General features: G+C 37.5%; 1 protein-coding gene across 1 annotated transcript in view; it reads right to left on the bottom strand.

Moving 5' to 3' along the window:
* The window catches only part of MCHR2 (melanin concentrating hormone receptor 2), a gene marked incomplete at its 3' end in the record, with an annotated part of 36,248 nt that extends 9,920 nt beyond the window's left edge, over nt 1-26,328 (bottom strand). Inside the window, exons 1-2 of the mRNA XM_081044411.1 lie at nt 26,229-26,328; nt 3,501-3,708 (exon numbers count right to left, since the gene is read on the bottom strand). Of these exons, the coding sequence (XP_080900537.1) occupies nt 3,501-3,682 (182 nt within the window). The 5' untranslated portion in view covers nt 3,683-3,708; nt 26,229-26,328. The remainder of the gene's footprint in view (nt 1-3,500; nt 3,709-26,228) is intronic.
* Between the last annotated feature and the right edge of the window lie 669 nt (nt 26,329-26,997).

The raw sequence follows: 26,997 nt of genomic DNA, 5'->3' as shown, positions 1-26,997 counted from the left end.
TTTATCCAGGGCCTGACAAGAAATATCATGTGGGGAAGTTACTGCCATCGAGTCCTTATTCAGCAACCACACTCTGGGCATTGTTGATGCCACTGTAAAGTGGCTGGTTCCCTGCTTCCAAGAGGACGGCTCATGTCAGAAAGACCAAGAAGAAGAAGAGACTTGAGGAAAGGATCATATCAACCAAAAGAGCAGCCAAGGGACTGCCCTTGGTTTCTCCCAGCCATTTAGAGTGGGAGATGGATGGAGAGGGGATAGAGGAGGGGAACAGGTACTGGAGGTCATGCAGAAAGAGTTCCACATTAAACAAAACAAAACAAAACAAAACAAAACAAAAACAAAAACAAAAACGCAATAACAAAAAATGCTATAAATGCTATAAATGCTGTTTAGACTCTATAAATATTGATAGATGTTACTTCCATTTGAATTGGAATTTAAGCCGTAAGTGGTTGCTTAGGTTCTAATTGCAGCACTTAAATCCATGGCCCTTGCTCTTTCAGACAGATACCCATCATTTACTGATCATAACTTATGGTAATTCCATTGTTGAGGGCAGTGCAGGCCAGTAACTGGCAATTAAAAATAATTAAATAATAGTGTTTCTAGATGATATTCTATATAGAAAAAGGGAATTCTGAAGCAAATGATGTATTTATCTAGGCATAAGTTACGAGGGCAATAAAAATAACACATTATACTTATTATTGCGTTCTTTACTGAAAGTGACAGCATATAAATTAAAAATAATAACTTACATTCTTTTTTTAGGTCTAATTTATCTTCAGGTTCCCTGTGGCCAGACTTCATTAGATTTCTGTGTCTCATGACTCAAACATTTAAAATAAAAAATGTAGAGTAGGGATCATTTCAGCTAACATGTTTTCCATATGGTTAACATGGCCACATCTAATGCTCACTAATTTGAAGAATGATGAAATAAATTATGGTATTCCACAATACTATACAATAAATGATAAAGTTGTCACAAAGCATAGTTTTCAAGAATGTATAATCAGATGGGAAAAATACTTATTAAGTAAAAAGGTCCTAATTATGTATGTAGCATAGCCTCAAATTTATTTAAACATTTGTTTAAAAATATGCTGGAATAATATGTCAGGTGACCACTATGATTATCTATTTGGTAATAGTAGTAAAACTGATTTTGACTTTATTCTTTGTATTTTTTTATGTTTACAAAATTTCTTTTAAAAACAGGTTTCCTTTTTGCATCAGAAATAACAATATATGCTATGGTTTAAATGAAACTAATGAAACATCACACATGCAGAGGCTCCTTTGCTAATCAGCTTGCTCTCAAATCCATTTCCCACCCTTTCCCAGCTTTGTTCCTAGATCTCCTTGCCAACTGGCTCTTAGCTAGTTTTGACCAAGAGGAAGCCCTGTTGGAGGAAATTGGAGGATAGGAAGTGAGGAGAGGCCAGGGTATTTCCTTCCCCTCTCTGCTGTAGGCATCTCTGGCAGTGGCTGAGTCTACTTCCATGGATCCACCTTCTTCCTTCAGTCCCCACTCCATGGTCCCAGATCCCACTGTGGCCACAGCTCTCACCAGGCAGCCCAGACTCCTGGGGTCTATAAAACCACTTACGTTTCTCCAGTCAGCTCAGGATCAGAAAAGGGGTGGTGCTCTTGGGGTGGGATGGTGGTAAGATGTGGGAGGAGCTTCCTGATCTTTTTTTTATCTCCGGGTTGCCTCACCAACCCCTATTTGGCCCTTACCGCTGGATGAAATAAATTCCTATTGTGAGCCAACCTCAATGAAGCATGGTGATGAGAAGAATTCTGAGTCCTCACACAGGTACGACTACAGGACAGACCCGTGTGATTAGACATGACTGTCAAGAATGGGAGAGTTTAGAATAAAGTGACACATTTGCCAACGAGGCTCTAGATATATAGTGTAATATAGTGGAAAGAGAACCTAAGTGGGAATTCTATTTTTTTTTTTTTGCGTCCTTGGGCAAGACATTAAACCCCTTTAGAGTCCAGAGTTGTCGTGGTATATTGGACCAAGAGGGTGTCCCACCAACTTTCCAGTTCATTGGCACAGATGTGACTGTGAGGTTCTGAAGCATCTGAAATGTATGATATAGATATAGAAAGTTCTGAATCAACCCCAACAAGAGCTTCTATATGACTGACACCCTGGGAACAGTGGAGGGCTGTGTCAAAGGGAGCCACTGGTTATGATTTAAGCTGGGTGGGAAAAGGAAGAGGCCTTGTTCTAAGCATTTCCCTTCCATCATTAGACCATTAGTGTTCCTTTAGGTTAATACACTGTTGTCATTTTTGTTTAAAATGTAGACACCATGGGGAGGGTTACAAAATAAGATATTTCAGTAATTCACGGTTTAGTGTGAATTAGTTGACTTGAAAGGGAGTTGAGAGCAGAGAAAGACAGACAGGAACTTTTAATTTATTGGGAGACAGGGCATCCCTTAGAGAGTCTCCTCTCACTTGAAGTGGTCTCTTAGTAAACAGGAGACAGACATGTTCAGGAGATAGAGGTGAAAAAATGTCATCTTTTTATTGAAGTAGTTTCTTAGGGTCCCCTATGGCTATGGAGAATAGTTGAGTAATGGGGTTGAGTTCATTAGTCTCTCTCCAAAGAATAAAAGGAGAAAATATTATATTATAATTGGCCCAATTTTCCTCCTACACTTTCTAATCTGGCCTCCTTTTGACCTGCTATGAATTTAAAATATGACAGACTAGTAATGATCTGGCCTCACTACTTCATAGTCACCTGCCTAATGCACAAATCTTTGCTTCTTAGTTTTTAAAAAAGCCATATAGAACATATTATTCTGGAGGTTCCATCTTACTTAAACAGATTTTGTTTTTTGGTATACATGTTTCTAATCTTCTTTTGGTGAAATTAGAAGTTAGTTCATTGCTTACACTCCAGCATCATTGTGTTTCTCAGTTTGGCCTACTTGGAGGTCGTCTACATTGAGGGGAACAGGCCACCATCTATGACTGCCTGAATCTTTGGGTGATCAGGTAGAATCTTTCTCTCTCTTGCCCAAGTGAGTGAAAAAGAGTCTCTTTCACTAGCCAAACAAGGTCACCTTCTTAGGATTATTCTTGTTACTGGAAAATAAAATGGTTGCATTGCAGTTTCAATCTTTGTCTGGGCTCCACCTCCAGAGATTTTGCATTAATTGGTCTGGGGCAAAACTGTGTATTAGGATATTCAAAAGCTCCTCAGGTGATACTAATTTGTAGCTAAGATACAGAATCACTGCTCTAAAAATTCACTAACCCAGCAATAAACATTGCCTAGGTCTTTTCATTTTGAGGTCTGCAACTCAGATGTTACTTAATACATGATGAAAATATGTGTGGAATCTTCTTTAATTATTTTAAGCAAATATTTCCCAAATCTAATTTTATTAAGAAAAGTTCTATAGGGGGAAAGAATTCATTTAGGGATTATAGGATGTCCCTAAATTATGGAAAAGTAGAAGCCTTACCTTATTATAGTGAATACAATGAGGAGGTTGCCAACCAACCCTGATGAGCAGATAATCCCAATCATGGAAGAAAGGATGACTGTATCCACCGTGCTGAGGGATTGATAAGCAAACTCTTTACTCCAGGATTTGTTCAAAAGTTCAGCAGAGGTGTTCCAACAGGAGGAGTAAAGTGAATTCATTGTTCATGGACTTCCAGTGCTTAAAGCTGTGAAGAAATAGGAAGTGATTTATTTAATGATTTTTTTGTGGCAGTGCCCTCAATATAGATTTTCTTTAACTTAATTTGAAAAGTTTATATTGGGCCCTTCTTTGCACCAAGAATCCATGCATCATAAGATTCCAGGGTCAGTATGATTGCTCCCTGTCCATAATGACCTCACAGATTACCAGAGGAGATATGTAAATAGCAAATTACAGAACCATGTACCATGATAGAATACATATGTTATCACACCTTACTGTGGTACATGCTTTGAGCATAGCTGATATTTACTCAGTGCACACTGGTTCTGGTTGTTTACCACTGGCATCTGTTCTTATTGGCCTGTGTGTCTAGTTGTATTGGTTAGTACCTCTGTAACACTTAGGTTGTTAGATATATCTTCTCTTCTGCTATAAAGTACATAGGGATGGCAATTCTGATTGTTTAGGAATGGAATGGGATAAGACTTTCTGAGATGATTCGTGAACTATCTTGAAGGATGAGGAAGAGTAAGCTCAGGAAAGGACAGCGTGGGAAAGGAAAAATACTGTCATCACTGTACAAGGAGCAATTATGGCACAGGAAAAAATGCCCAACAATCAACCTAAAAATATACCAGTAAATGAACAAAATCAAATAGAACTAGAAAATTACTGGCTCGATCCACCATCTTGATAAAAGACATTTTAAAAATGCTATCTAAGTCTTGTTTCTGGTAATGATAAATTGGGTAACTCAGATTAACCCTCCCACTGAAAACAATAAAATATGCTGGGCAAAATGTATATCTGTATATGTATGAGTGTGTGTGTGTGTGTGTGTGTGTGTGTGTGTGTGTGTGTGTGTAGCAATTTAAAACTATTCAAGATCTGAAAAGTCAGTCGGTCCTTCCTGGCCAGTTTTGGAATCACATCCTGTAACTGGGAAGTGAGTCAAATACTGAAGTACCAAATCTACCTTTATCCAGAAGGTATTTATCGGTGACACTATTTCTGGTTCCATGTCTATACTGTGTCCACAGGGAAGTCAAGGCTCACAGCCTCGTGAGGGCAGAGGATTTTGCAGGAGAACCCTTCCTCTGAGCTGGAGCCCCACGGTCTATATCCTCAGGTAAAGATGAACAAGATTTAGATTTTTGTCTTCTTTCTCCACAACTGTTGGCAGTTGCTGAGAGAGCTGCCTTGGTATCTTTGCAAGGGGGAAGAAAATGGGGAGAAAAAGAAAAGCTGACTTCTCTGAGAAGCTGTGGTTCACAGAGCCCCCTCCTTAGAAGGGTCCAGAAAACACTTCTCTCAGATTTGCCTCCTGAGTAGGCAAAGCCTAGTTAGGCCAGGAACTCTCAGGCTTGTACTTAGTCCAAGGTGGTCCAGGATGGTGAAGCCCTATAAGTATCAGGCAGATGCAAATGCAAATGCTTTTTGAAGGGAAAAACAGCTATCCTAAGGGCTCAAAGAATCCTCAACATATTTTTGAGGATACTGGCCAGCAAACAGTCAAAGATACAAGCATTGATTACATACAGCTCAAAGTGGATTAACGACTTAAATGTAAGACCCTAAACTGTAAAATCACAAGAAGAAAGCAGGGAAAAAGCTCCATGATGATGATCTTGACAACTATTTGGCTATGGCACCAAAAGTGCAAGGAACAAAAGCAAAACTAAACAAGCAGACTATATCAAACTATCAAGCTTTTGCACAACAAAAGAAACAATCAGCAAAATGAAGAGGCAACCTATGGAATGGGAGAAAATATTTGCAAACCATGCACTGGGTAAGCAGTTTATGTCTAAGATATATGAAGGACTTACACAACACAACAGAATACAAAAAGTCTGATGAAAAAATGGGCGAAGGACTTCAATAAACATTTTTCCAAAGAAGATATACAAATGGCTAATAGATACATGAAAAGATGCTCAACATTACTAATCATCAGGGAAATGAAAATCAAACTACACTAAAATATCTTTTTATACCTGTTTAGATGGCCAATATAAAAAAAGCAGAAAATAACAAATGTTGACAAGGATGTGGAGAGAAAGGAATCCTTTTGCACTGTTGGTAGGAACGTTAATATGTATGCCATTATGGTAAACAATATGGAGGTTGCTCAAAAAATTAAAAATACAACTACCTTATGATTCAGCAATCCCACTGAATATATCTGAGAGAAATGAAATCTGTATCTTGAAGACATATCTGTACTCCTGAGTTTGTTGTAGCATTATTTACAATTGCCAAGACATGGAAACAACCTAAGTGTCCATTGCTAGATGAATAAATAAAGAAAATATTACACACACACACACACACACACACACACGCACACACACACACACACACAGTGGGATATTATTCAGGCATCAAAAGAAGGAAACCCTGCCTTTCACAACAACATGGATGTACCTTGAGGGTATTATGCTAAGTAAAATAAGTCAGACAGAGAAAGACAAATCTATATTTTTTTATCAATGTGCATGTGAAAAAATATTAGATATATACTATATCTAAGAAAAGCTGGACTCATAAGAAATAGAGAGTAGAATGGTGTGCCAGAAGCTGCAGACTATGGAGAAATGGGGAGATGTTGGTCAAAGGGTGTGAACTTCTAGCTATAAGATGGATAAGTTTTGGGGATCTCACGTATAGCATGGTGGCTCTAATTAATAGTATTGTATACTTGAAAATTGTTAAGAGAGTAGATCTTAAATGTTATCACTATAAAAAGCAATAATTATGTGAGTGAATGGAGGTGTAAACTGACTTTATTATGGTGCTCATTTTGTACTATACACATATATCAAAGCATCACATTGTACACCTTAAACTTACGTATGTTATATGTCAATATCTCAATAAAACAGGAAAAAAAGAATATGTAGTATGTATACACAATGGAATATTATTCAGCCATGAAAAAGAAGAGACTATCATGTGCTACAATGTGGATGAACCTCCAGTACATTTTTCTAAATGAAATAAGCCAACCACAGAGGGATAAATACTGCGTGGTTATACTTATATGAGGTATCCAATGTAGTGAAACTCATCAAGAATAGAATGATCATTACCGAGGGTAGGGGTAAGGGGAAATGGGGAGTTTTCGTTCAATGGGTGTAAAGTTTTAGTCATCCAAGATGAAAAAGTTCTAGAAAATTGCTGTATAGCATTGTGCTTATTCAACATTCAACATCAAACTATTCTCTTAAAAATTTCTTAAGAGGATTGATCTCATGTTATGTTTTTTTCCCCCCCAGAATGAAAAATAAATATATGTGAGAGGACAAAATAGATGTTTGAGAAATGGGGCGGGGTGAATGTTTCATGGATTGAATATTCCAGTCAGCAACTTATTCATAAAATATGTTCACATACACACACCAAAAAAAAAAAAAGGAAAGAGAAAAAAGTAACATGAATATTGAAAAATGAAAGTGGTATCATACGCAGCAGAAGGGCAAACCTCACAGGGTATTTCTAAGACATATGACCAATAAAAGGCTGTTGTTAAGATTATATAAAATATATACAAACCAATAAGAAAAAATATAGACCATTCAACAGAAAAATGGCCAAACATTTCAATAGGCATTTAAAAAACAGTTATCCAATGGTTCAATAAACATTTTATAAGGGATTCAATATGATTGCTGATAAAGAAAAGGCAAATTAAAACCACAATGGGATAGCCATATGTACCTATCAAATTGGTAAAAAATTTCAAGTCTGAGAGTTCCAAGTGTTGGTGAAGATATGGAGCCACAGAAACTCTCACCATTGGTGGGAGTATAAATTGATACACCACTGTGGAAACAAGGGAGGCATTACTTATTAAAGTTGAACAAATACATATTATCCTATGACCTAGAAACTTCCTCCTAGGTGTTATACTTAAAGATACACATGTTTATATGTACTAGGAAAAATGCTTCAGAAATATTCACAGAAATATTTATTTTAAATGTTTTAAACTGAAAATAATCAAAATGCCCATTAACGATGGGATGGATAATTAGATTGTGATATAGTCACACAACGAAATACTGCACGACACTAGAAAGAAATAGACTATAAATACACACAATAACATGAATGAATCAAATAAGGTTGGACAAAAAGCAAAAATTCATACAGGATGATTCCATTTATATAGAATTTAAAAACATGGGCAAAACTAATCTATAGTATTAGGGATATATAAAATAATGGTAAAAATGTAAAGAAAAGTAAAGAAATGATAACTGGAAAAGATTGATGGTCACCTCTAAATAGAGGGCAATATAACCTGATTTTACAGGTTATATTAACAGTCAAAGAAGTTTTAAAAAAGCATTCTAACATCTAACCATATGGTTTCAAGGCCATAATCTAAATCTCTGTTCTTTCTTCCTTATTAATACTTAAGTTACTCTTAATTTTCCTACTATGCCTCTGTTCTCTTTTACTTTTCTATTCAGTTATTTGAAATTTTAAAAATCATCTAATAAAAATGTTAACTTTGATTGTGTTTCTGTTTTGCTGAAATTTTATGCTAAAATGTATGCAAAAATTTATCAAAAGGCCATTGTCAGGCAAAACAGCTATCTATGTCTGACTGGCTGAACTCACTGAAGAATTTTGTGTGGAGAAACATCTTGATAGTCAGTCACCTCATGTTGTTTTAAAACAACAAATGTGGTGATTTTAAAAAATCAAGATGATTATTTCAATTTTCATTCTGTTGTTTGGATCATGAAAAACCAATGTTTAAGAGAGATTTTGGGAGATACATAAAAATCTAGTGATTAAGATGAGAGGAAAATTAAGTTTAAGACAACTTTTTAAAAACAGTTTCCGCAAGTTTAAAAAAGAAAATATGGATTACATATTCAAATTAATGTTTGGGGAGCATATGCATTTTTAGAAATGATAATTTAGGTTTAAGAGATAGTCAATTTTTATCTAATGAATTATGTATAGCAATATCCATTATCTCCCAAATCATTTATGTATTTCAATATCTCTTCTCCAAATATAATGTACAGAACTATGACTCCCCAAGTTTTAATTAACAGTCAGGCTAATAAATGTGTTTCTAAGACTAATGGTCTCACATCTAAGATTTGGGAGTATAATTTAAATGGTTACATGTTAACCTTTAACAAAAAGAAATTTGCAAAGTCAGAGGGCTCACTTGTTTTTGAAAAGTCCTAGGCTATTGAAATCTCACCCCAACTCACTTCAGCCTCACCCTTCCATCTCTGTACCTCTTGTTTTATTTCCCAACTTTCAAGTTCTTTGAGGAAGACGGGAACTTCAAAAAGTGGGAAAGGAAGTTATCTATAAAATAGTAATTATGTGTGGACAGAACTCTGAGAATAAACTCTAACCCTTAATCTAAAACCTTACTCATGTCACTGAAAACCTGATGACGTTAGAGCCCTGTTACGTTGGCAGTCACTGGTTTTCTCTGTTGTCAATTAAAATTTCATGTTTAACATCTCCTGTAAATATTGGAATTGGAAGTAAAGACAAATTGGGGTATCTGTGAAAATTCTATATAATTAAAAGTTTGTGAATCCTTCTGTCATTTTTATAAGAAATTTGTTGTTTTACCAAATCATTTAATTTCGAATTTGAGAAATTCATCAGTCAAATAATCCACATCAAGGAAAATAGCCTTCTTCTTTCATCTTGTCTTATTAGCTGTGGCAGGTAGCGGCCTGCTTTCCTTCCAGGTATATGACTACTAAATATGAAAAGCCAGTGTCCAACAATATTTGGTGTTTCATAAGGCTCAGCAATATGTATAATTACCATATAATTATCTTTCTATCCTTAATAGATAGATACTGCTCATTGTTTAAATATACAGAACCAAAATATTGATTCATTGATGGTTAAATATTAGCTTTGAAAAGTTTTATGAATTATTATTTAACTTATGTTTGTATTTTAAATATCGTTAATATTTACTGAGGAGGTTATTTTTAGAATCTTTTATACAAAGAATTTCTTAATTTTTAAGTATGATTTCATTATATCTAAAGCCCATTTTTATCCATGACAACTCCCTCTAATTTTATAATGAAAGCCAATGCTTAAGTAAGATTAACTTCATAAATACTCCTTTGCAGGAAACTCCTTGTGCATTCTTTGTCCTCATGTGATACCTCTGGAATGAACTCATCCACCCAGGTATTAAAGTAAATAACTTTCCCTTGAAACTTTTCTAGGTGTAAAACCCTTTCTCAGTTATTAAATTGCAAATGTTGATGCTTATTTGAAATATAACTACAGAAAATTGGTCTTAAGTAGTTGAGAATGCCTTTATGTAGGAAGGTTTTTTTCTAAAGGAAATTTATGCTTGTGAGTTTGGTGTTGAAAGAAGACTGACAGTGTCATTTTAATGTATTCGGATTCACATCGTTCATCTATATACACTGACATCTTCATACATACACAATTTATTCATGATGACTCGGACAAGCCAAAGGAGGAATGAATTTAAAGGAAATTAGATTTTCTTAAGGAAAAAAGAGAGTGTTAAGAAGTTTGAAAAGTGATAAGAAAACGTATGTGGCAAAGAAGAGCATGATGTAGAGAATAAATCAAAAGAACTAACAGATGACGAGTTTGCTTACATTGCAGTGATAATTTCACACAACTTTGATTATTTTAGAAAAAAAATCCTAAAATAATAGTTCTCAACTATTTTTCAGCAAACATAGTCATGATGATGGGATTAAGTGAATCTAATGAACCAGCTTTGTGGTTGTCTTGTTACTATTTTAAAGTTAAATGTCAGAAAGAAATTATATAGGAAAAAACCTGATAACTAGCAAAATCAGTAAGAATGTTTAAATAGCCATGAAGTACAAAATGTACCATTTACCTGCTATGCCCTGCCATACCCGCCTGCCCCCTCCCCCACACCTATGGGTCCAAGTTGTATAGATTTGCTCTCCAAGTTATGGCCCAACTAACTGGGGGCTCATTATTTTTCACCAGTTTTCCATTTTATTGAACCTCTCTTTAGGGAATCTCTGTTTTAATTAGCACCAGGCATGCTATCTTTTATGTCAGTCATTCATTCAACAAACATTATAATGTCTATAGCAAAGAACAAGATCAACAACATTTCCACCTCCTGAAGTTATATTCTAATATACTAGGGTTTATGGTTGTAAGAGCTAATGGTTTATACAAATGTATTGTGTTCTGCCGCTTGCAATCTGTAACTTTGGTTAAGTAATCTCTTTAAGTCTCAGTTTCCCCATTGGTAAAACACTAATTACGGTACCTATCTCAAAGTATTGTTGTGATGATTAATGTGATAATATGAGTAAGTGCTGAGCGTAATATATTCTAGTATGTATTCAATTAATATCAGTCATTATCACCATCACCATCAGCAGCATCATCATTATGCAGTAGAGTTTGTTTACTGGGGTACAGAACCAGGGGGTGGAGTAGAGTGGCAAGAATTGTAGGAATAAGAGTTGTGAACTAAGACAGGGCTGAGGTTAAGACTGCCACCTTTTAATCTTTTATCTACAGTGAGCAGGTTTAAAAACTGTTAAACAGTAAACTGAGGCATATTAAAATTTTTCATGAGCAAACAAGAATTTGATTCAAATCAGGCAGCACCAAACCGAAAATGGTTAGGAGCACTCCATGGACAGGAGCTAGGACAAAGGTTTTTATGGAGAAGATGGAGGAACAAAGCAAAGAAATTGTTTGCTTAAGTTTGCTTTATTTGGGAAAGCCTAGTTAGCTGATTATGATTAGTTATTCTAAAGGGTTATTTTTTTCAGATTCAAGTGCATGGACTCTGGCTCAGGTTTGAGGTTTGCTCATACATAGGCTACCAAGGCATTGGGTCCACCCCAGTCTAATTGCCTCCTTGTTTAATTACTTTAACAAAATATAGTACCAGTGTTTAGGTCAGAACACTTTAGACATTAAAGAGAACCAGAGGCCAGGGGATCACGCCCTGACCCTGTTTCTATCCATAAATTTTTTAGACTGCAGATTCAATGAAGTGAACTAGATACGGGAAAACCAGGCTTGATCACCTCTCCCAGCTAGGGGGTCACTCCATCCCTGACTTCTCAGTTTCCCATATCTCTTAGGTGACAAGGAGAAGTTGGAGAAATGAGGCTACGGAGTTTATCCTAATGATGAATACACCATGCGTTGGTGATGGTGATGTAAAAATGTGGTCAAATTGGCTAGGAGTGTGTTTTAAACACATCCACCGTTTCCCTGTCACCTGTCTCTCTAGGATAGCTATTAAACACTGTAATCAATGTAGCCTAAACAACTGAACCTTATGTTCACTCCTGACTGATACAAAGGCATGTCACTGTTTATCCCAAACATTCACAGCATCCTTCATTTGTCTTCTTTTTCTAACCAGAGAGAAATTTCTCCCCACTAAAACAATGAAGGAATTGGATTTCAGAGCTAGTTGTGGGTACGCAGACAAGAAAAGATGGAGGAGATTCGTGGGTCCTGTAGCTTACACAGTGGAGAGGGGTGCTCTTTAAGAAAAAACAAAGGAACAAATACCAATTGAAGTGCAAAGGTTTATTTAGAATGAGAAAAGTCGTGACAGCACATTAGAAATTTCAAGAAACTAAACATTTCCCAAATACAAAATCCAGAAAAATAAAATAATATTTTTATTAATTGCCTTATGACCCTGTATAACACCTTTTGCCTACATATTTTGGTGGCATAATCTTTAATTAGTTTTTCAAGTGGCAATGATTGTATTGTCTATCTCAGAATTCAGAATTTATAGCTTTGGCAAACTACGTGATTTTGCCTAAGCCTCAACCTTTTTATGTCTGAGATTTTTCAGTTTATATAAAAACCAGTTATGATCTGGTGGACACCAAGAATTGGGGAATTGGGGCATCTCATGTTGGCATTAGTGCCCTAAGAGATGAAGCCACTGATGGTGACCAATGGTGTGAAGGAGTAGGGCTGCTGCAGGCTCTACTTCTGTAGCCACAGCTGCTCACAGCTCAGCCCTTCAAACCACCGCCTCCCCATGCCCTTGTTCAAAAATGCTGCCTTAGTGTGGTCTACAAGCTAGCCAAGAGTCTCAACTTTCATTCAGCATCACTTGTGGCTTTTTGACAGCACTCCCCAGCTACCTCGAATTTGGTGATGAACCTACCTGACCTCCTGGTGTCTTGACGTCTCCATGTCCTACCTCAGCTCACATTCAGGCAGTTTCTTTTGTTCCAGCACCTTCCAGTCTCTGCACACAGACTGCTCAAGCCTTGCTAAGGTAAAGGGGTGCTGGTTGGAATCCAGGGTTTGCTGCTCAAATTCATTTTGCCTTTAATTTAAGGGATTTGCATTGTTTGCTAATGTTCTTGCCTCACACACTTGCTGGCCTCTTGCCAAGCACACCTCTTTGTCAGCAACTCACACATTCCACACCAGCAAGAGATCTTAGGCTTATAGAGGTTATAATGCTAATACTTAACGGACATTTTGTCTTTTGACTTTAACTTCACTTTTATCATGAAGTTATATTGAGTGAATTTGGTTTAAGTAAATGCTTAACTTTTGATAGGCAATAAGATCTGGGATATATTCTGACATGCTATCCCACTCATGCATGAATAACTCTCAAAATGTGTGAATGAAAATTAGTTTTCTTCCCCTCAAGCAATATCTAACATTTTAATTAGCATGTTCAACATCTCCTTTGACCTTGAACTGTATTGGCTGAAAGGGAAGGTTTTTTGTGAATTTGAAAACAGGTTACAGAGTCCAAACACTCACGTTCTAGGCCTTCTTTTCTAAACTCTTTAGATTTTTAGGGAAACTTAAGTTCATCATTTTGCTAGAGAAGTTGGAAAGAAATTTTGAAGGGAAATATAGTTTTTGGTTAGGAAGAACAGAGTATCTATGAGACTGTGCGTGGGAGTTGTGGTATCAGAGGCAGGCAGCATTACTTTCAGGGGCCCTATACACTTTTGCTTTCATGAACTCCTTGCTCCATAAAAAATAGAATGTTACAAATTCTATTTTATAATTGCATTAGTAAAACGACAAATACAATCCAGGTTGTATTCCATATATATATATATATATATATATATATATATATATATATATATTTTTTAAATTTAAAAGAAATTAAAACATTTTAATTTGCCTCTAAAGGTATCGTGGGCCCTGGGCACTGTGCCTTTTGTGCCTAATGGATAAGTCAGTTCTACTTGTTACATTAAAAAAATATAGAAAAGCATTAAATTAGAAACTGAAAATGCCAAACTGTTCCCACAGCTTTGAATGAAGAAGACTCACTTAAAAACAAGGTTATTCCAACATACAAGCCCAGGAAGTGCAGAGAGTTCCAACCAGGATAAACCCAAACAGGCCCACACCAAGACACATTATAGTTAAAATGGCAAAGCTTAAAGACAAAGAGAGAATCTTGAAAGCAGCAAGAGAAAGGCAGAAGGTTACATACAAGGGAACTCCCATAAGACTATCAAATGACTTTTCTACAGAAACATTGAAGGCAAGGAGGGAGTGGCAGGAGATACTCAAAGTGATGGAACACAAAGGCCTACAACCTAGATTGCTTTATCCAGCAAGGCTATCATTTAAAGTTGATGGAGAGATAAAGAGCTTCCCAGAAAAGAACAAACTGAAAGAATTTATGACAACCAAGCCAGCATTGCAAGAAATACTAAAAGGACTTCTGTAAATAGAAGAAAGATGAAAACAATTTACTACAAATCTAAAAATGGCAATAACTATGTACCTATCAATAATCACTTTAAATGTAAATGGATTAAACGCTCCAATCAAGAGACATAGGGTGGCTGAGTGGATAAGGAAACAAGACCCTTGTATATGCTGTATACAAGAGACTCATTTCAGATCAAAAGACACACACAGGCTGAAAGTGAAGGGTTGGAGTAACATATTTCATGCAAATGGAAGCAAAAAAAAAGCTGGAGTTGCAATACTTATATCTGACAAAATAGACTTTAAAATGAAAAAAATATTAAAAGACAAAGATGGGCACTATATAATAATAAAGGGATCAATCCGACAAGAGGACATAACCCTAGTAAACATCTATGCACCTAACATAGGAGCACCTAAATATATAAAACAGGTACTGATGGACATAAAGACAGAGATCAACAGCAACACTATCATAGTAGGGGACTTCAACACACCTCTGACAACAAGGGACAGGTCCTCCAGACAGAAAATCAATATGGAAACAACAGCCTTAAATGATACTTTGGAGCAGTTGGACTTAATTGATATTTTCAGAGCATTTCACCCCAATGCTGCAGAATACACGTTCTTCTCAAGTGCTCATGGAACATTTTCTAAAATAGATCATATGTTAGGACACAAGACAAGCCTCGATAAATTTAAGAAAATTGAAATCATACCAATTGTCTTCTCTGACCACAGTGCTATGAAATTAGAAATGAACTACAGGGGAAAAAAAACAGGAAGATACACCAATTCATGGAGGCTGAATAACATGTTGCTAAATAATGAATGGGTCAAGCAGCAGATCAAAGAAGAAATCAAAAGATATCTTGAGACAAATGAGAATGAGAACACGACGACCCAAAATCTATGGGATGCTGCGAAAGCAGTCCTAAGAGGGAAGTTCATAGCACTGCAGGCCTACCTAAAGAAACAAGAAACATCACTAATTGACAGTTTATCTTCACACTTAAGGGATCTGGAAAAAGAACAGCAAAATAAACCCAAAGGGAGCACAAGGAAGGAGATAATAAGGATCAGAGCAGAAATAAATGAAATAGAAACCAGAAAAACAATACAAAAGATCAATGAATCCAAGAGTTGGTTCTTAGAGAAGATAAACAAAATTGACAAACCTTTAGCCAGACTCATTAAAAAAAGGAGAGAGAGGACCCAAATTAATAAAATCAGAAATGAAAGAGGAGAAGTGACAACAGACACCACAGAAATACAAAAAATTGTAAGAAATTACTATGAGCAACTATATGCCAACAAATTTGACAACCTTGAAGAAATGGACAATTTTCTAGAGGCGCACAACCTTCCAAAGCTAACTCAAGAAGAAACAGAAAGCCTGAACAGTCTGATTACCACCAGGGAAATTGAATCAGTAATCAATAATCTCCCAACAAACAAAAGCCCTGGACCAGATGGCTTTACAGGTGAATTTTTCAAAACGTTCAAAAAAGAATTATCACCTATTCTCCTCAAGCTCTTCCAAAAAATCCAGAAGGAAGGAAGACTCCCAAACACTTTTTACGAAGCCACTATCACCCTGATCCCAAAAGCAGACAAAGACACCACAAAGAAAGAAAACTACAGGCCGATATCTCTAATGAACATAGATGCAAAAATTCTCAACAAATTATTAGCAAACAGAATTCAGCAATACATTAAAAAGATCATACACCATGATCAAGTGGGATTCATCCCTGGTATGCAGGGGTGGTTCAACATCCGCAAATCAATTAATGTGATACACCACATTAACAAAATGAAAAATAAAAATCACATGATCATATCAATAGATGCAGAAAAAGCATTTGATAAAATACAGCAACCTTTTATGATAAAAACCCTTAAGAAAGTGGGAATAGAGGGATCATATCTTAACATAATAAAGGCCATATATGACAAACCCACAGCTAACATCATACTCAATGGGGAAAAGCTAAAACCATTCCCCCTAAGATCAGGAACAAGACAAGGTTGCCCACTTTCTCCACTTCTATTCAACATAGTGCTGGAAGTTCTAGCCACAGCAATCAGACAAGAGAAAGAAATAAAAGGCATCCAAATTGGTAAGGAGGAAGTAAAATTATCATTATATGCAGATGATATGATACTATATATAGAGAACCCTAAAGACTCCACCAAGAAACTATTAGAACTGATAGATGAATTTAGTAAAGTAGCAGGATATAAAATTAATATTCGGAAATCAGTTGCATTTGTATATACCAATGATAAAATAGCAGAAGGAGAAATTAAAAAAACAATTCCATTTACAATTGCTCCAAAGACTATAAAATATCTGGGAATAAATCTAACCAAAGATGTAAAGGATCTGTACTCAGAAAATTATACAACACTGAAGAAAGAAATGAAAGAAGACATAAATAGATGGAAACACATTCCATGTTCATGGATAGGAAGAATTAATATAATTAAAATGTCCATACTGCCTAAGGCAATATACATATTCAACGCAATTCCTATCAAACTACCAACGACGTTTTTCACAGAAATAGAACATATAATCCTAAAATTTATATGGGACCATAAAAGACCCCGGATAGCCTCAGCAATCTTGAGAAATAAGAACAAAGTGGGAGGTATAACGATACCTGATTTCAAACTATACTACAAGGCTACAGTAATCAAAACAACATGGTACTGGCATAAAAATAGATACATAGATCAATGGAACAGAATAGAGAGTCCAGACGTAAATCCATGCCTATATGCCCATCTAATCTACGACAATGGAAGCAAGAATGTACGATGGGGTAAAGATAGTCTGTTCAATAAGTGGTGTTGGGAAACCTGGACGGACACATGCAAGAAAATGAAGCTGGACCACCTCCTTACACCATATACAAAAACAAATTCAAAATGGCTTAAAGACTTAAATGTAAGATCTGAAACCATAAAATATCTAGAAGAAAATATAGGAAGAAACTTCATGGACATTACCCGGAGTAAGATTTTCACTGATATATCCCCTCGCGCGAGCGAAGTAAGAGAAAAAATAAACATGTGGGATTACATCAAACTAAAAAGTTTTTTCACAGCAAAGGAAACCATCAATAAAACAAAAAGGGATCCTACTCTATGGGAAAAGATATTTGCCAATGATATATCTGATAAGGGATTAATATCACAAATCTATAAAAAACTTACTCAACTCAACTCCAAAAAAACAAACAACCCAATTAAAAAATGGGCAGAGGACTTGGGGAGACATTTCTCTAAAAAGGACATACAGAAGGCAAGAAGACATATGAAGAAATGCTCAACCTCACTAACCATTAGAGAAATGCAAATAAAAACCACAATGAGATACCACCTCACTCCAGTCAAAATGGCTATTATCAATAAATCAACAAACAACAAATGCTGGCGCGGATGTGGAGAAAAGGGAACGCTAGTGCACTGTTGGTGGGACTGCAGATTAGTGCAGCCACTATGGAAAACAGTATGGAGGTATCTCAGGAATCTGAAAATGGAACTACCCTATGATCCAGTAATTCCACTCCTTGGCATCTACCCGGAGAAATCCAAAACTCCAATTCAAAAATCTGTATGCACTCCTATGTTTATTGCAGCACTTTACACAATAGCCAAGATATGGAAACAACCAAAATGCCCATCGGTAGATGACTGGATTAAGAAGCTGTGGTACATTTATACAATGGAGTATTACGCAGCCATAAAGAAGAAAGAAATCTTATCATTTGCAGCAACATGGATGGATCTAGAGAACATTATGTTAAGTGAAATAAGTCAGAAAGAGAAAGACAAGTACCATATGATCTCACTTATATATGGAATCTAAAGAAAAGACTATGTGAATGAACTAATCAGAGTCAGTTTTGGGGACGCAGAGAAAAAACCGAGAGTGGTTAGATGGGTGTGTGGGAGGGGGTTGGGGATAAGGGGAAAGGTGAAGGGATTAGGAAGCAGCTGGTAACCACAAGATGGCCTCAGGGTTTTTCTTTTGAAAATTAATTTGGGGAAGGTATTCTATAATGTTGTAAAGATTTTGTTGGGTATCCGATGGACATGCGTCCTATTTGGGAGACCACCTCAGGGATACTGTGGATACCTGATCATGGCATTGTACATCAGAAGCTAAACATTAATGAATGCCAACTATAATTTTATATATATAATGTGATGGTTCAGTGTGAGGTCGGAGGGATAGTGGATGGGGGGAGGGGGGTTCACAGTATGAGGGATATAAATGATGAACGTCTAAGTATTACCTTGTTTTGTACACCTGAAACTAATAAATAAATTAATTAATAAAAATAAATAAATAAATAAATAAATAAAATAAAAAAAAAAAACAAACAAGGTTATTACTAGTTATTTCAATCATAATGATGTTCACTAGATGATGAATATAATTTGTCACTCTAACATACGATCTTAGGCCATATCATTACTTTCTGGAAATAAATGTAAACTGGATATAAATACTTCTAACATGTGGTAAACTTAAGAATTATACTCCATTTAGGAAGATGTGTATTTTTGTTCTATATGTTACCTCTGTTTAATTTTATATGCTACTTTTCTATTTTAATTCTTTTGATATTATCTCTTAGTTCTTTAATCTGGGCAATGATAACATTAGCATATTTCCTTTACCTTACTCCTTTCTTTCTGGCCCTCCACTACTCAATTTTGGTCAAGACACTGCATTTTTAGTTTTTAGCTTTGTATTTTTAAAAGTTGTTTAAATACTTATTTTGTCAGCTGAATAACATATTCTTTGATTCACATTTATTACACATGAAACCATAAGTGAATTTATTCTACCACCCACTTTTTTCTCTTTTCCTCTTCTAATTTTTGATAGGTATATAATTAAAACATTTTCAGGCCATGTAGCATGCTGCCCTCATCCCTACACTTACTTTAGGGTTGGTTCTACAATTAAATACACTCCATGCTTACTTCTACTCCTTTTGCTTTAGGTTAAGGAATTTCCCAAAAGCTACACAGAAAATAGGTGGCAGAGCTGGTGTTTTAAAACAAAGTTTGACAAAAAATTTCATTTTCCACTACTTCATGCCTTTTTTAAAAGCAGAAATACACACACACACACACACACACACACACACACACATTGAAAAGATAAACTATATGAAAGCAAAAGACATCAAGATAGTACATGGAAAAATAAGCAAAATATAAAAAGAGGTGAAAATGAAACATAATAAAATAGAAACAAATGGATAAATATATGAAAGAAACTAACAGTCACTTCAATGGCATAAAACAGGCAAAAGTAAATGTTCTAAAAATTTTTACATGGGTACAAAATGTCATATATTTCTTGACAAGATCTTTATGAGCCAATAATAAATAAAAGGCAAGAAAAGATTAACAAACCTATAGAGAGTTAATCTTTTTTCCCAAAAGGCATTAAAATAGGTAGCAGGTTAGGTTAAAAATCATTATATAATCTACATCCCTTGAATAAAGGCAGCAATAGACTCTAGCAGAACATTTAGCCCATTTGTTCCCGTAAGGGATAGGTTTCTCGCAAGAGATTTCTGCTTTGGTTTTCTTTGACTGGTATGTAAATCATTTGGGATGCCATCAACTGCCAGCTTCAGAAGATTCAACCCTAATAGCTTAAACATAACACGGAAGTCCAGAAATAGAGTGGTAGTTCCAAGATTGTTTATTTCAGTGGACTTAATGGGGACATCAAGATTCCAGAGCCTTTCCATTTTTCTCTACTGCAGCCACCCTCATCAGGGTAGCTCTTCCGCAAGGCTGATGCTCTCAAGGATATGAGATGGGAATAGCAGCTCCAAACCCCACATCATCACATAACCACAACAGAAGCCAGAAAAGAAACCATCACTTCTTTGTGGACATTTTAAAGAATGTGTAATCCTTTCCGAGTGGCCTCTCTGGAAGACTTCTTCAAAAGTATCAATGGCTGGCATTGTGCCACATGCTCATTGCTAAACTGATCAATGGTAAGAGGAGTGCAATTACAGTTATTGCTCTAACATAAGGTACATTCCCCCTACTCCTGCTCCTATGGCTACGCATGGACACAGACTCACCTAAGGACATAGCCACCCAAATCCAATGCAAGAATGGAATAATCAACCCACAGCATTTGTCATAGATGGAGACAGAACAGAGATGTCACTCTTCATCCTCTACCAGTCTGTCTCTCACTTTTGACTCTCAAATACCAGTCAGGGTCAAGACTGGCTGGGCGAGGACATACAACTTTATCTTTTTTGTGTATATCCTGGAGCAGCTGATAGTTTTGGGTACATGTTGCTACCTTTTTCCATATAATGAATTACACAATGGATTTCTCTTCAAAAATGGCCATAATGAAGTATTAACCTATGACTAATGTTCAATTCTTATGGTATTTATGAGTCAGTAAACAGACCAACCTTAAAGTCTCCATGAGCTAGATGGATATGTACACACACATATGTGCAGTCACACTCACAAACACACCTCTGATTCCAGTGAGAAAAAGAAATATAAAGCACATGTTAAAAACAAGCCTTTCCAATGGTTGAAGAGGGTCCAAGATCATATGTACAGAAATACAGGCAAATTTAAAATTACTTCCTAGATATTCATAAAAAAAAGAAAGACACAAAAGCCAACACGGAGAAGTAAAATGTTAATTATAATAATAAGCAAAATTTATTGAACGTAATGTGCCAGACACTGTACTCAGCTCCTTACGTACATTATCTCATTTATTTCTCACAATAACATTCATAGGCAAATAGTACTATATATTTATTTTGAAAAAGAGATGCTAATGCTACGAGAACAAGGACACTGCTCAGGTCACCCTGTTAGTGAGTGACAGGGCCAAAGATCCAACCCAGCTCTGCTGCCTTGAACACTGTGTGGTTGACCTTTGATATCACCCTGAAAAGATTGTGAAAACAATCATACACGGTCCCTGAAATGTTTCCTCCCTCTTTAGAGGCCCAAACTGCTCCAAAAAGCTGCTTGGACATTGTGTTTATAGATTGTCGTTACTGCTTGAAAAGAACCAAGATATATTTTTAGAAAATTATGTGTCTCTGATATCGAAGCTCTTTATACAGAACAACCTGTATGAATAAATTCCCCTTATAACTTTGAAACTATGAAATATTTTAAGTGGAATATATGCAATGAGATGCCTTAATGGTATAAAATTTTATGCCATTTTTACTTGAAAAGATGTTTTCATATGTGTTCTGTGAAATAGTCTTCCCCCAAAAGAACAGCTTCTCTTATAAATTTCTAAAGAATTTTAGTTAGAGGAAAAATTCACCTAGACTTTTAAAAAGAGTGGCAGTACATGGTTTTTATTTTTACATTTTCAAGAGTAGAAGCATTATTCATGCAAACATATTTGCAAAAGTATACTTTTGCAAGTACATTAGCCTATATATTATACAAGCCTATATACTAAAAAAAAAATAAATAAAAAAAAACACCCAAACTCAGTTCCATCTTAATGAAACTGAATGATCAGAGAATTATAAAATAAGCAACCCAATTATTTAGAAAGTTTGGGACATCAGGCATATTTAGGACAGGGTGGAACCCAGTTGATGACACTTCAATGTTTTTTTGTTTTGTTTATGGAATTTATTTTGAGTTTTAAAAATATTATAATTTGCTATTTGCTTGTTTTTAAAGAATAGGTAACAAAATGATTACATAAACAATAAATAACAAATTCAGCTACATCACATAGCTTCATGGAGAGAGGGCATCTGTAATATAGAGGAGAAGTCATTCAGAAGGGGCCTGCAAGATTTCCAGAACTTCTCTGTTGATTTCTCTGCTCTCATTCTCTGCTCTAACAATTTCATTTCTTATGAGGTGATTTTAATGAAGGCACAGAAATTACGTGGAAGGATCTTTCCCACCCTGTACAGGAGGCTGGACAGTGTACATAAGAAGATCCAAATCTGTACTGCATAGTATTTTTATGTTTATTTGAGACCAAACTGACAATACTGAGAAGCAAAATATTAAATGCTCTAATGTTTTAACTCTTTGCAATGTAATTGTACTTAACTTATATCCTTCAAAATTAGGATAATTAGTTGCTAAATGTATGAGACTTGAGTTCAGTGTGGCAAAAGCTTTGCTAGTGTTTTGCATGCTTAATATAAATCCCCAAGGATAAAACTCCTCTCATGAAGCAAGCTTTCAATCTAGATCTCTCAGAATACTAGAGTCGCAGGATAAACACACTATTTTCCGTGTGTGTATGTGTGTGTGTGTGTGTGTGTGTGTGTGTGTGTATGTGTTTATTGCAATTAGGTGATTTGATAATCATGCCAAATATTGGGATCTATGAACAACTCTATTAGACTTGAGTACATAGAAAGACTTCAGAATTTTATTTTAATTAAATTAAATGGGCCACGAAGTTATTCTGTATATAATGAAATACATGATTGTGCTGCATGGTAATTAGCTGTAAGTCATCAGAAACTTACAAAATGATGTCATTTTGTCAGCATTAACATTACACAATGAAATCTCATTTTTCAAAACTTCTCTGTAATCATAAAGTTTTCCCTGAATAAGAATCATTCTCTCTCTTCTTCTTTCTTTCTCTGTCTCCTCTTTTTCCTTTTCCTCCTTTCCATACCTGAGACAGAGGGACCCAAATTCTGCCCAAGCGTTTCCACTCATTCACTCTTTCCCTCCTGCCATCGTGAGGGGATCCAGCTGCTTGAAAGCACCAGACCCTGAATGTTGCAGACTTTGAAGCCATGCTGAGTTTGGGCCCTCATAATGTGCATCTCCTGCTTTGTTTGGAGGAGCCCTTATAACATCTTCATTGTGTGGGTGTGGGATTGAAAGAAGAAACCCAGGCATGAGGTGAAAGGGTGTACCCTTGGAGAGAAAGGACACAGGCCAATGGTTCTGCAAACCTAGCTTTGACAGTTTGGGATCAGAGGATTGAGGATCAGGATGGAGAGAATGGGTGGGGAAAGGAGGGGAGCAGAACAGCCTATAGGATCCAGTACTTCTGTAAAAGACTCCACGCTTCTATACATGTCCTTGGAGCATCGATTTTGGCAGATTTAACCCAAGCTCCTCCTCCTCAGGAAAGCTGGGAGATTGAGAGTAAGAACAGAGCCACTCTAGTTTTTCTCACCAGCCTTTACAAGAGAAGCATGCGTACCTTCTTGGAGGAGTCACACAGATTAGGGCCTAATTTTAGCCCTGTCACTTTTTAGCTGTGTGTATTCAAGTACCTAGGTAGTCACCAACCTCTCTGAGCCCTACTTTTCCCACTGATGGTTTCCTTATTGCTGAAGTGGGAATAATGCTCTCTACTTTACATAGTTATTGTGAGGATTTAGTGAAATGAAGCACCTAAGCATTGCTTAAAGCAGAGTAGGCTCTTGACAAAATTTGTTTTCTTTTCTTCAGCCCTGAGGCACAAACAAGGCTTCCCCCTTTTCCTTCCCCATCGCCCAGCTTTCCTCAATTTCCCCCACCTATATTTTTTAATTTCTCTTCTGAGGATCAGAATATTAAAAATAAATGCACAAGGGATTGGGGGTGAGTAAGTTTGAGACAGAAGGTAAGCGACAGCCTTTGGTTCCTTCCAGCTGGGTTACAGGAGGGAATGTCCCAGTGGGGGAGGGGATTCATGGTGAAAGGCAGAGGATCCTGGTGTCTTCAGGGAACAAGAACGTTTCCCATCATTTGTCTTTTGTGGAGTGGGAGCTGTGACTGTCCTGCCCAGTGCACCTAGGGCCTCTGACAGACCAGATACTGCCCCCATCATCAGATCTTAGAGGTTTCTAAAGGTCCTGTGCAGGACAGCTCTGCTGGTGATTTGGGGGCCTTTGGTAGGACAATTGCTGCACCTGACACATTTAGCCTATCAGTTGTGTTAAGTGCTACAGGCTTGCCTCTCAAAACTGGACTTACCACTATGCTGTAATAGTCTTCCCCCAGATCCATTTCTGATGTTTGAAGAAAGCCAAGCTGATATTAAAAATGAAATGGTTCTCTCACAGCATTTTAGACCCACACAACCATTCTTGGCTCCTCTTTAAAGTACCTGGTGGTTTTCTTTTCCTACTCAATCTCTGTTTAACAGTCTTCATTAATATTTCAGAAACATTAGGTAGCCTGTGCATTCATGGTACTTTATTTCCCAGGCTAGGAAAACACTTTTCTTGGAATTTGATTGCTTTGTGCAGTTTAACAACCTGTGCTAGGCTAAGAGTCAAACATTATTGCCCTTGTAATTATCTTGTCATAGCCAAGAGATGACAGATGAGGGTATGTCTGCTCTGCAAAAGGCCAATTCAGTTTTGACAGTAACAGACGTCGTGATCCAAATAAAATACAAACAATGGGCTATCAACTCAATCTAATCATACCCAGGCAGTCATCACGCCCTCTCCACATCTCTACCCACTAAGTTATACTGACAAATGGGTTCTTTAAGTAGGAACTGCAATGTTAAAAAGTTAGGAAACGTTCAGTGAAAACACCCCACCCCCAAATGTGCACTGAGCTAATAAGTTCAGTGAAATTTCTGTGCATGCACCAAAGGGAAACAATTCCATGTTTAGGACTGTTTCTTTAGTAGTAGCTTCAGAAGCATTTTAATAAGAAGATACCACTACAAATAAAGATATCAGACTTCGGGGCAAAACCTCATTAAGAAGTAGAAGAAAGCACATTTCTTTTTCATTGCTAAAGAACTGTTGGAAAGAATTTCTCAAAGGCTCTAAAAAGCCCCAGGCTGATATGCAACAGCCCCGCCCCCCTTTCTCACTCTCCCCCCCGCCCCCCCCCGCCCCCCCCGCCCCCCCCGCCCCCCCCCCGCCCCCCTCCCCGTGCCCCCCCTCCCCCCGTTCCTTGACAGCCGCTAACTAAGGGCATCCAAGGAGTACAGATGACTTTGCAAGCTTCAAGTGACTTATGAGTAATATCAAGTTAACCGAGTGCTGAGGGGGCTTCAAAGCAGGCCGCCCAAAGGCGCTAAAGAGGGACACAGGGATCCACCTGGGTGAGGAACTGCATTTAGCTTTTCTAGTTCAGAAAAGGCCTCCTGAACCGTTAGGAAACACAACCCGGTTATCAATGTCTCGCCTTCGCCCCTCTATTTCCGCCTATTTATTCCAGGAAAGACCTGCGTGCACCAGCTCCGCGCCCTCCAGCTCTCTGAGCTGAGGCTGCTCCTTCCTTGAGAGCCATTCTGCCTTTCTTTTCCCACGTGTATTTCCATTTTCTTTGCCGAATATGAACCCAGCCGGCCACCCGCCCCACTCCATTCCGCAGGTGCCCCCACAGAATGCACACTCTGTACCTTCCAGGGCTGGAGAGAAGATGCTCCCAGAGATCGGACACCTATGGATGACCCGCCCCTTGGGAGCAGCGGCGGGTGGAGCCCGCGCCGGACGGTCCCCCTGCGCTGCCCGCCGCACCCCGGGCGCGCCCACTCTCCGCTCCCCCGGCCCCTGAACTCCCGCACGCAGCAGCGTCACCTGGGTGCTCACAGTCCTCCCACCCGGGCAGTGACACGGGGCCCGCACGCCCTTCTCTGCGGGGCTGCGGGCCTACCCGACGAGCTGCGGAAAGGTGGAGAGGAGTGGGAGGGTCTGGATCCGGACCGCAGTCTGAGACAGATTGGGAACCAACCTTTTCTCCATTTCCAAAGGGGGTGTCAGAAGGAAAAATAAAACAACAACGGTCCAGCCCCACCCCAAAGGGCCAACTTACTCTTGCCACTTAAAGCGTGCTTCATCCAATCAGCGCGTCTTCATTGAGCGCCTATGGTATGCCCTGGAGCTCTTCTAGGAGCTGGGGAGGTCGTAGAGAATAAAATGTCAACACATCTCTGCTCTCCAGGGGCTTGTTTTTTCCAGTGAGTGTGGTTAGGTTCCTGTGAACCTTTGTAAGTGCTTTCGGCAAAGGAGTGAAGGAATAGAAATCCAACCTTCTTTTTATTTCAGCAAATGTTTACTGGTGTCCCAAAGATTCAAAGGAAGGGAGGGGGAGGGAGAGAAAGAAGGAGCGAGGGAAGTGGAAACCTGTAATTCCACCAAGGAACTAGTAGGAATTTTGGCTTAGCCTTCTTAAACCTCTTTGGTATCCCCCAAACTGTTAAGTCCACCCAGCAAAACTGCTTGATAATGACTGCAAGCTTCATGTTTTCCCCTTGATCAAATCTATTGGCTTCAGTTGCTACTTAGCAAAATAAGGTGACATTTGTAAAGCTGGAGCTCTATCATTTCTTCTTACCCAACGGAGCCTCATAGGGTTTAAAGACAGACAGCCCAAGTTCCATCCCAGTATCATCACTGACTATTAGGGGTATGACTTTGGGCAGCTTCGTCAATGCATCTAATCCTCAGTTGCTTCTTCTATAAATGGATGGTTCTGATACTTTCCTCCTAGGGTTGCTGGGAGGCTTCAGGGGATGACATATGCAAAAGCACTGACACTGGCCTGGCATGTAATGCGTGCTCAATAAGTGGTCCCTATTAAT

The sequence above is a fragment of the Rhinolophus hipposideros genome (assembly GCF_964194185.1).
Source record: "Rhinolophus hipposideros genome assembly, chromosome: 3".
NCBI classification, from domain to species: Eukaryota; Metazoa; Chordata; class Mammalia; order Chiroptera; family Rhinolophidae; genus Rhinolophus; species Rhinolophus hipposideros.
Note: the sequence above shows the minus strand (reverse complement) of the source record. Positions and strands in the feature narration are given on the sequence as shown.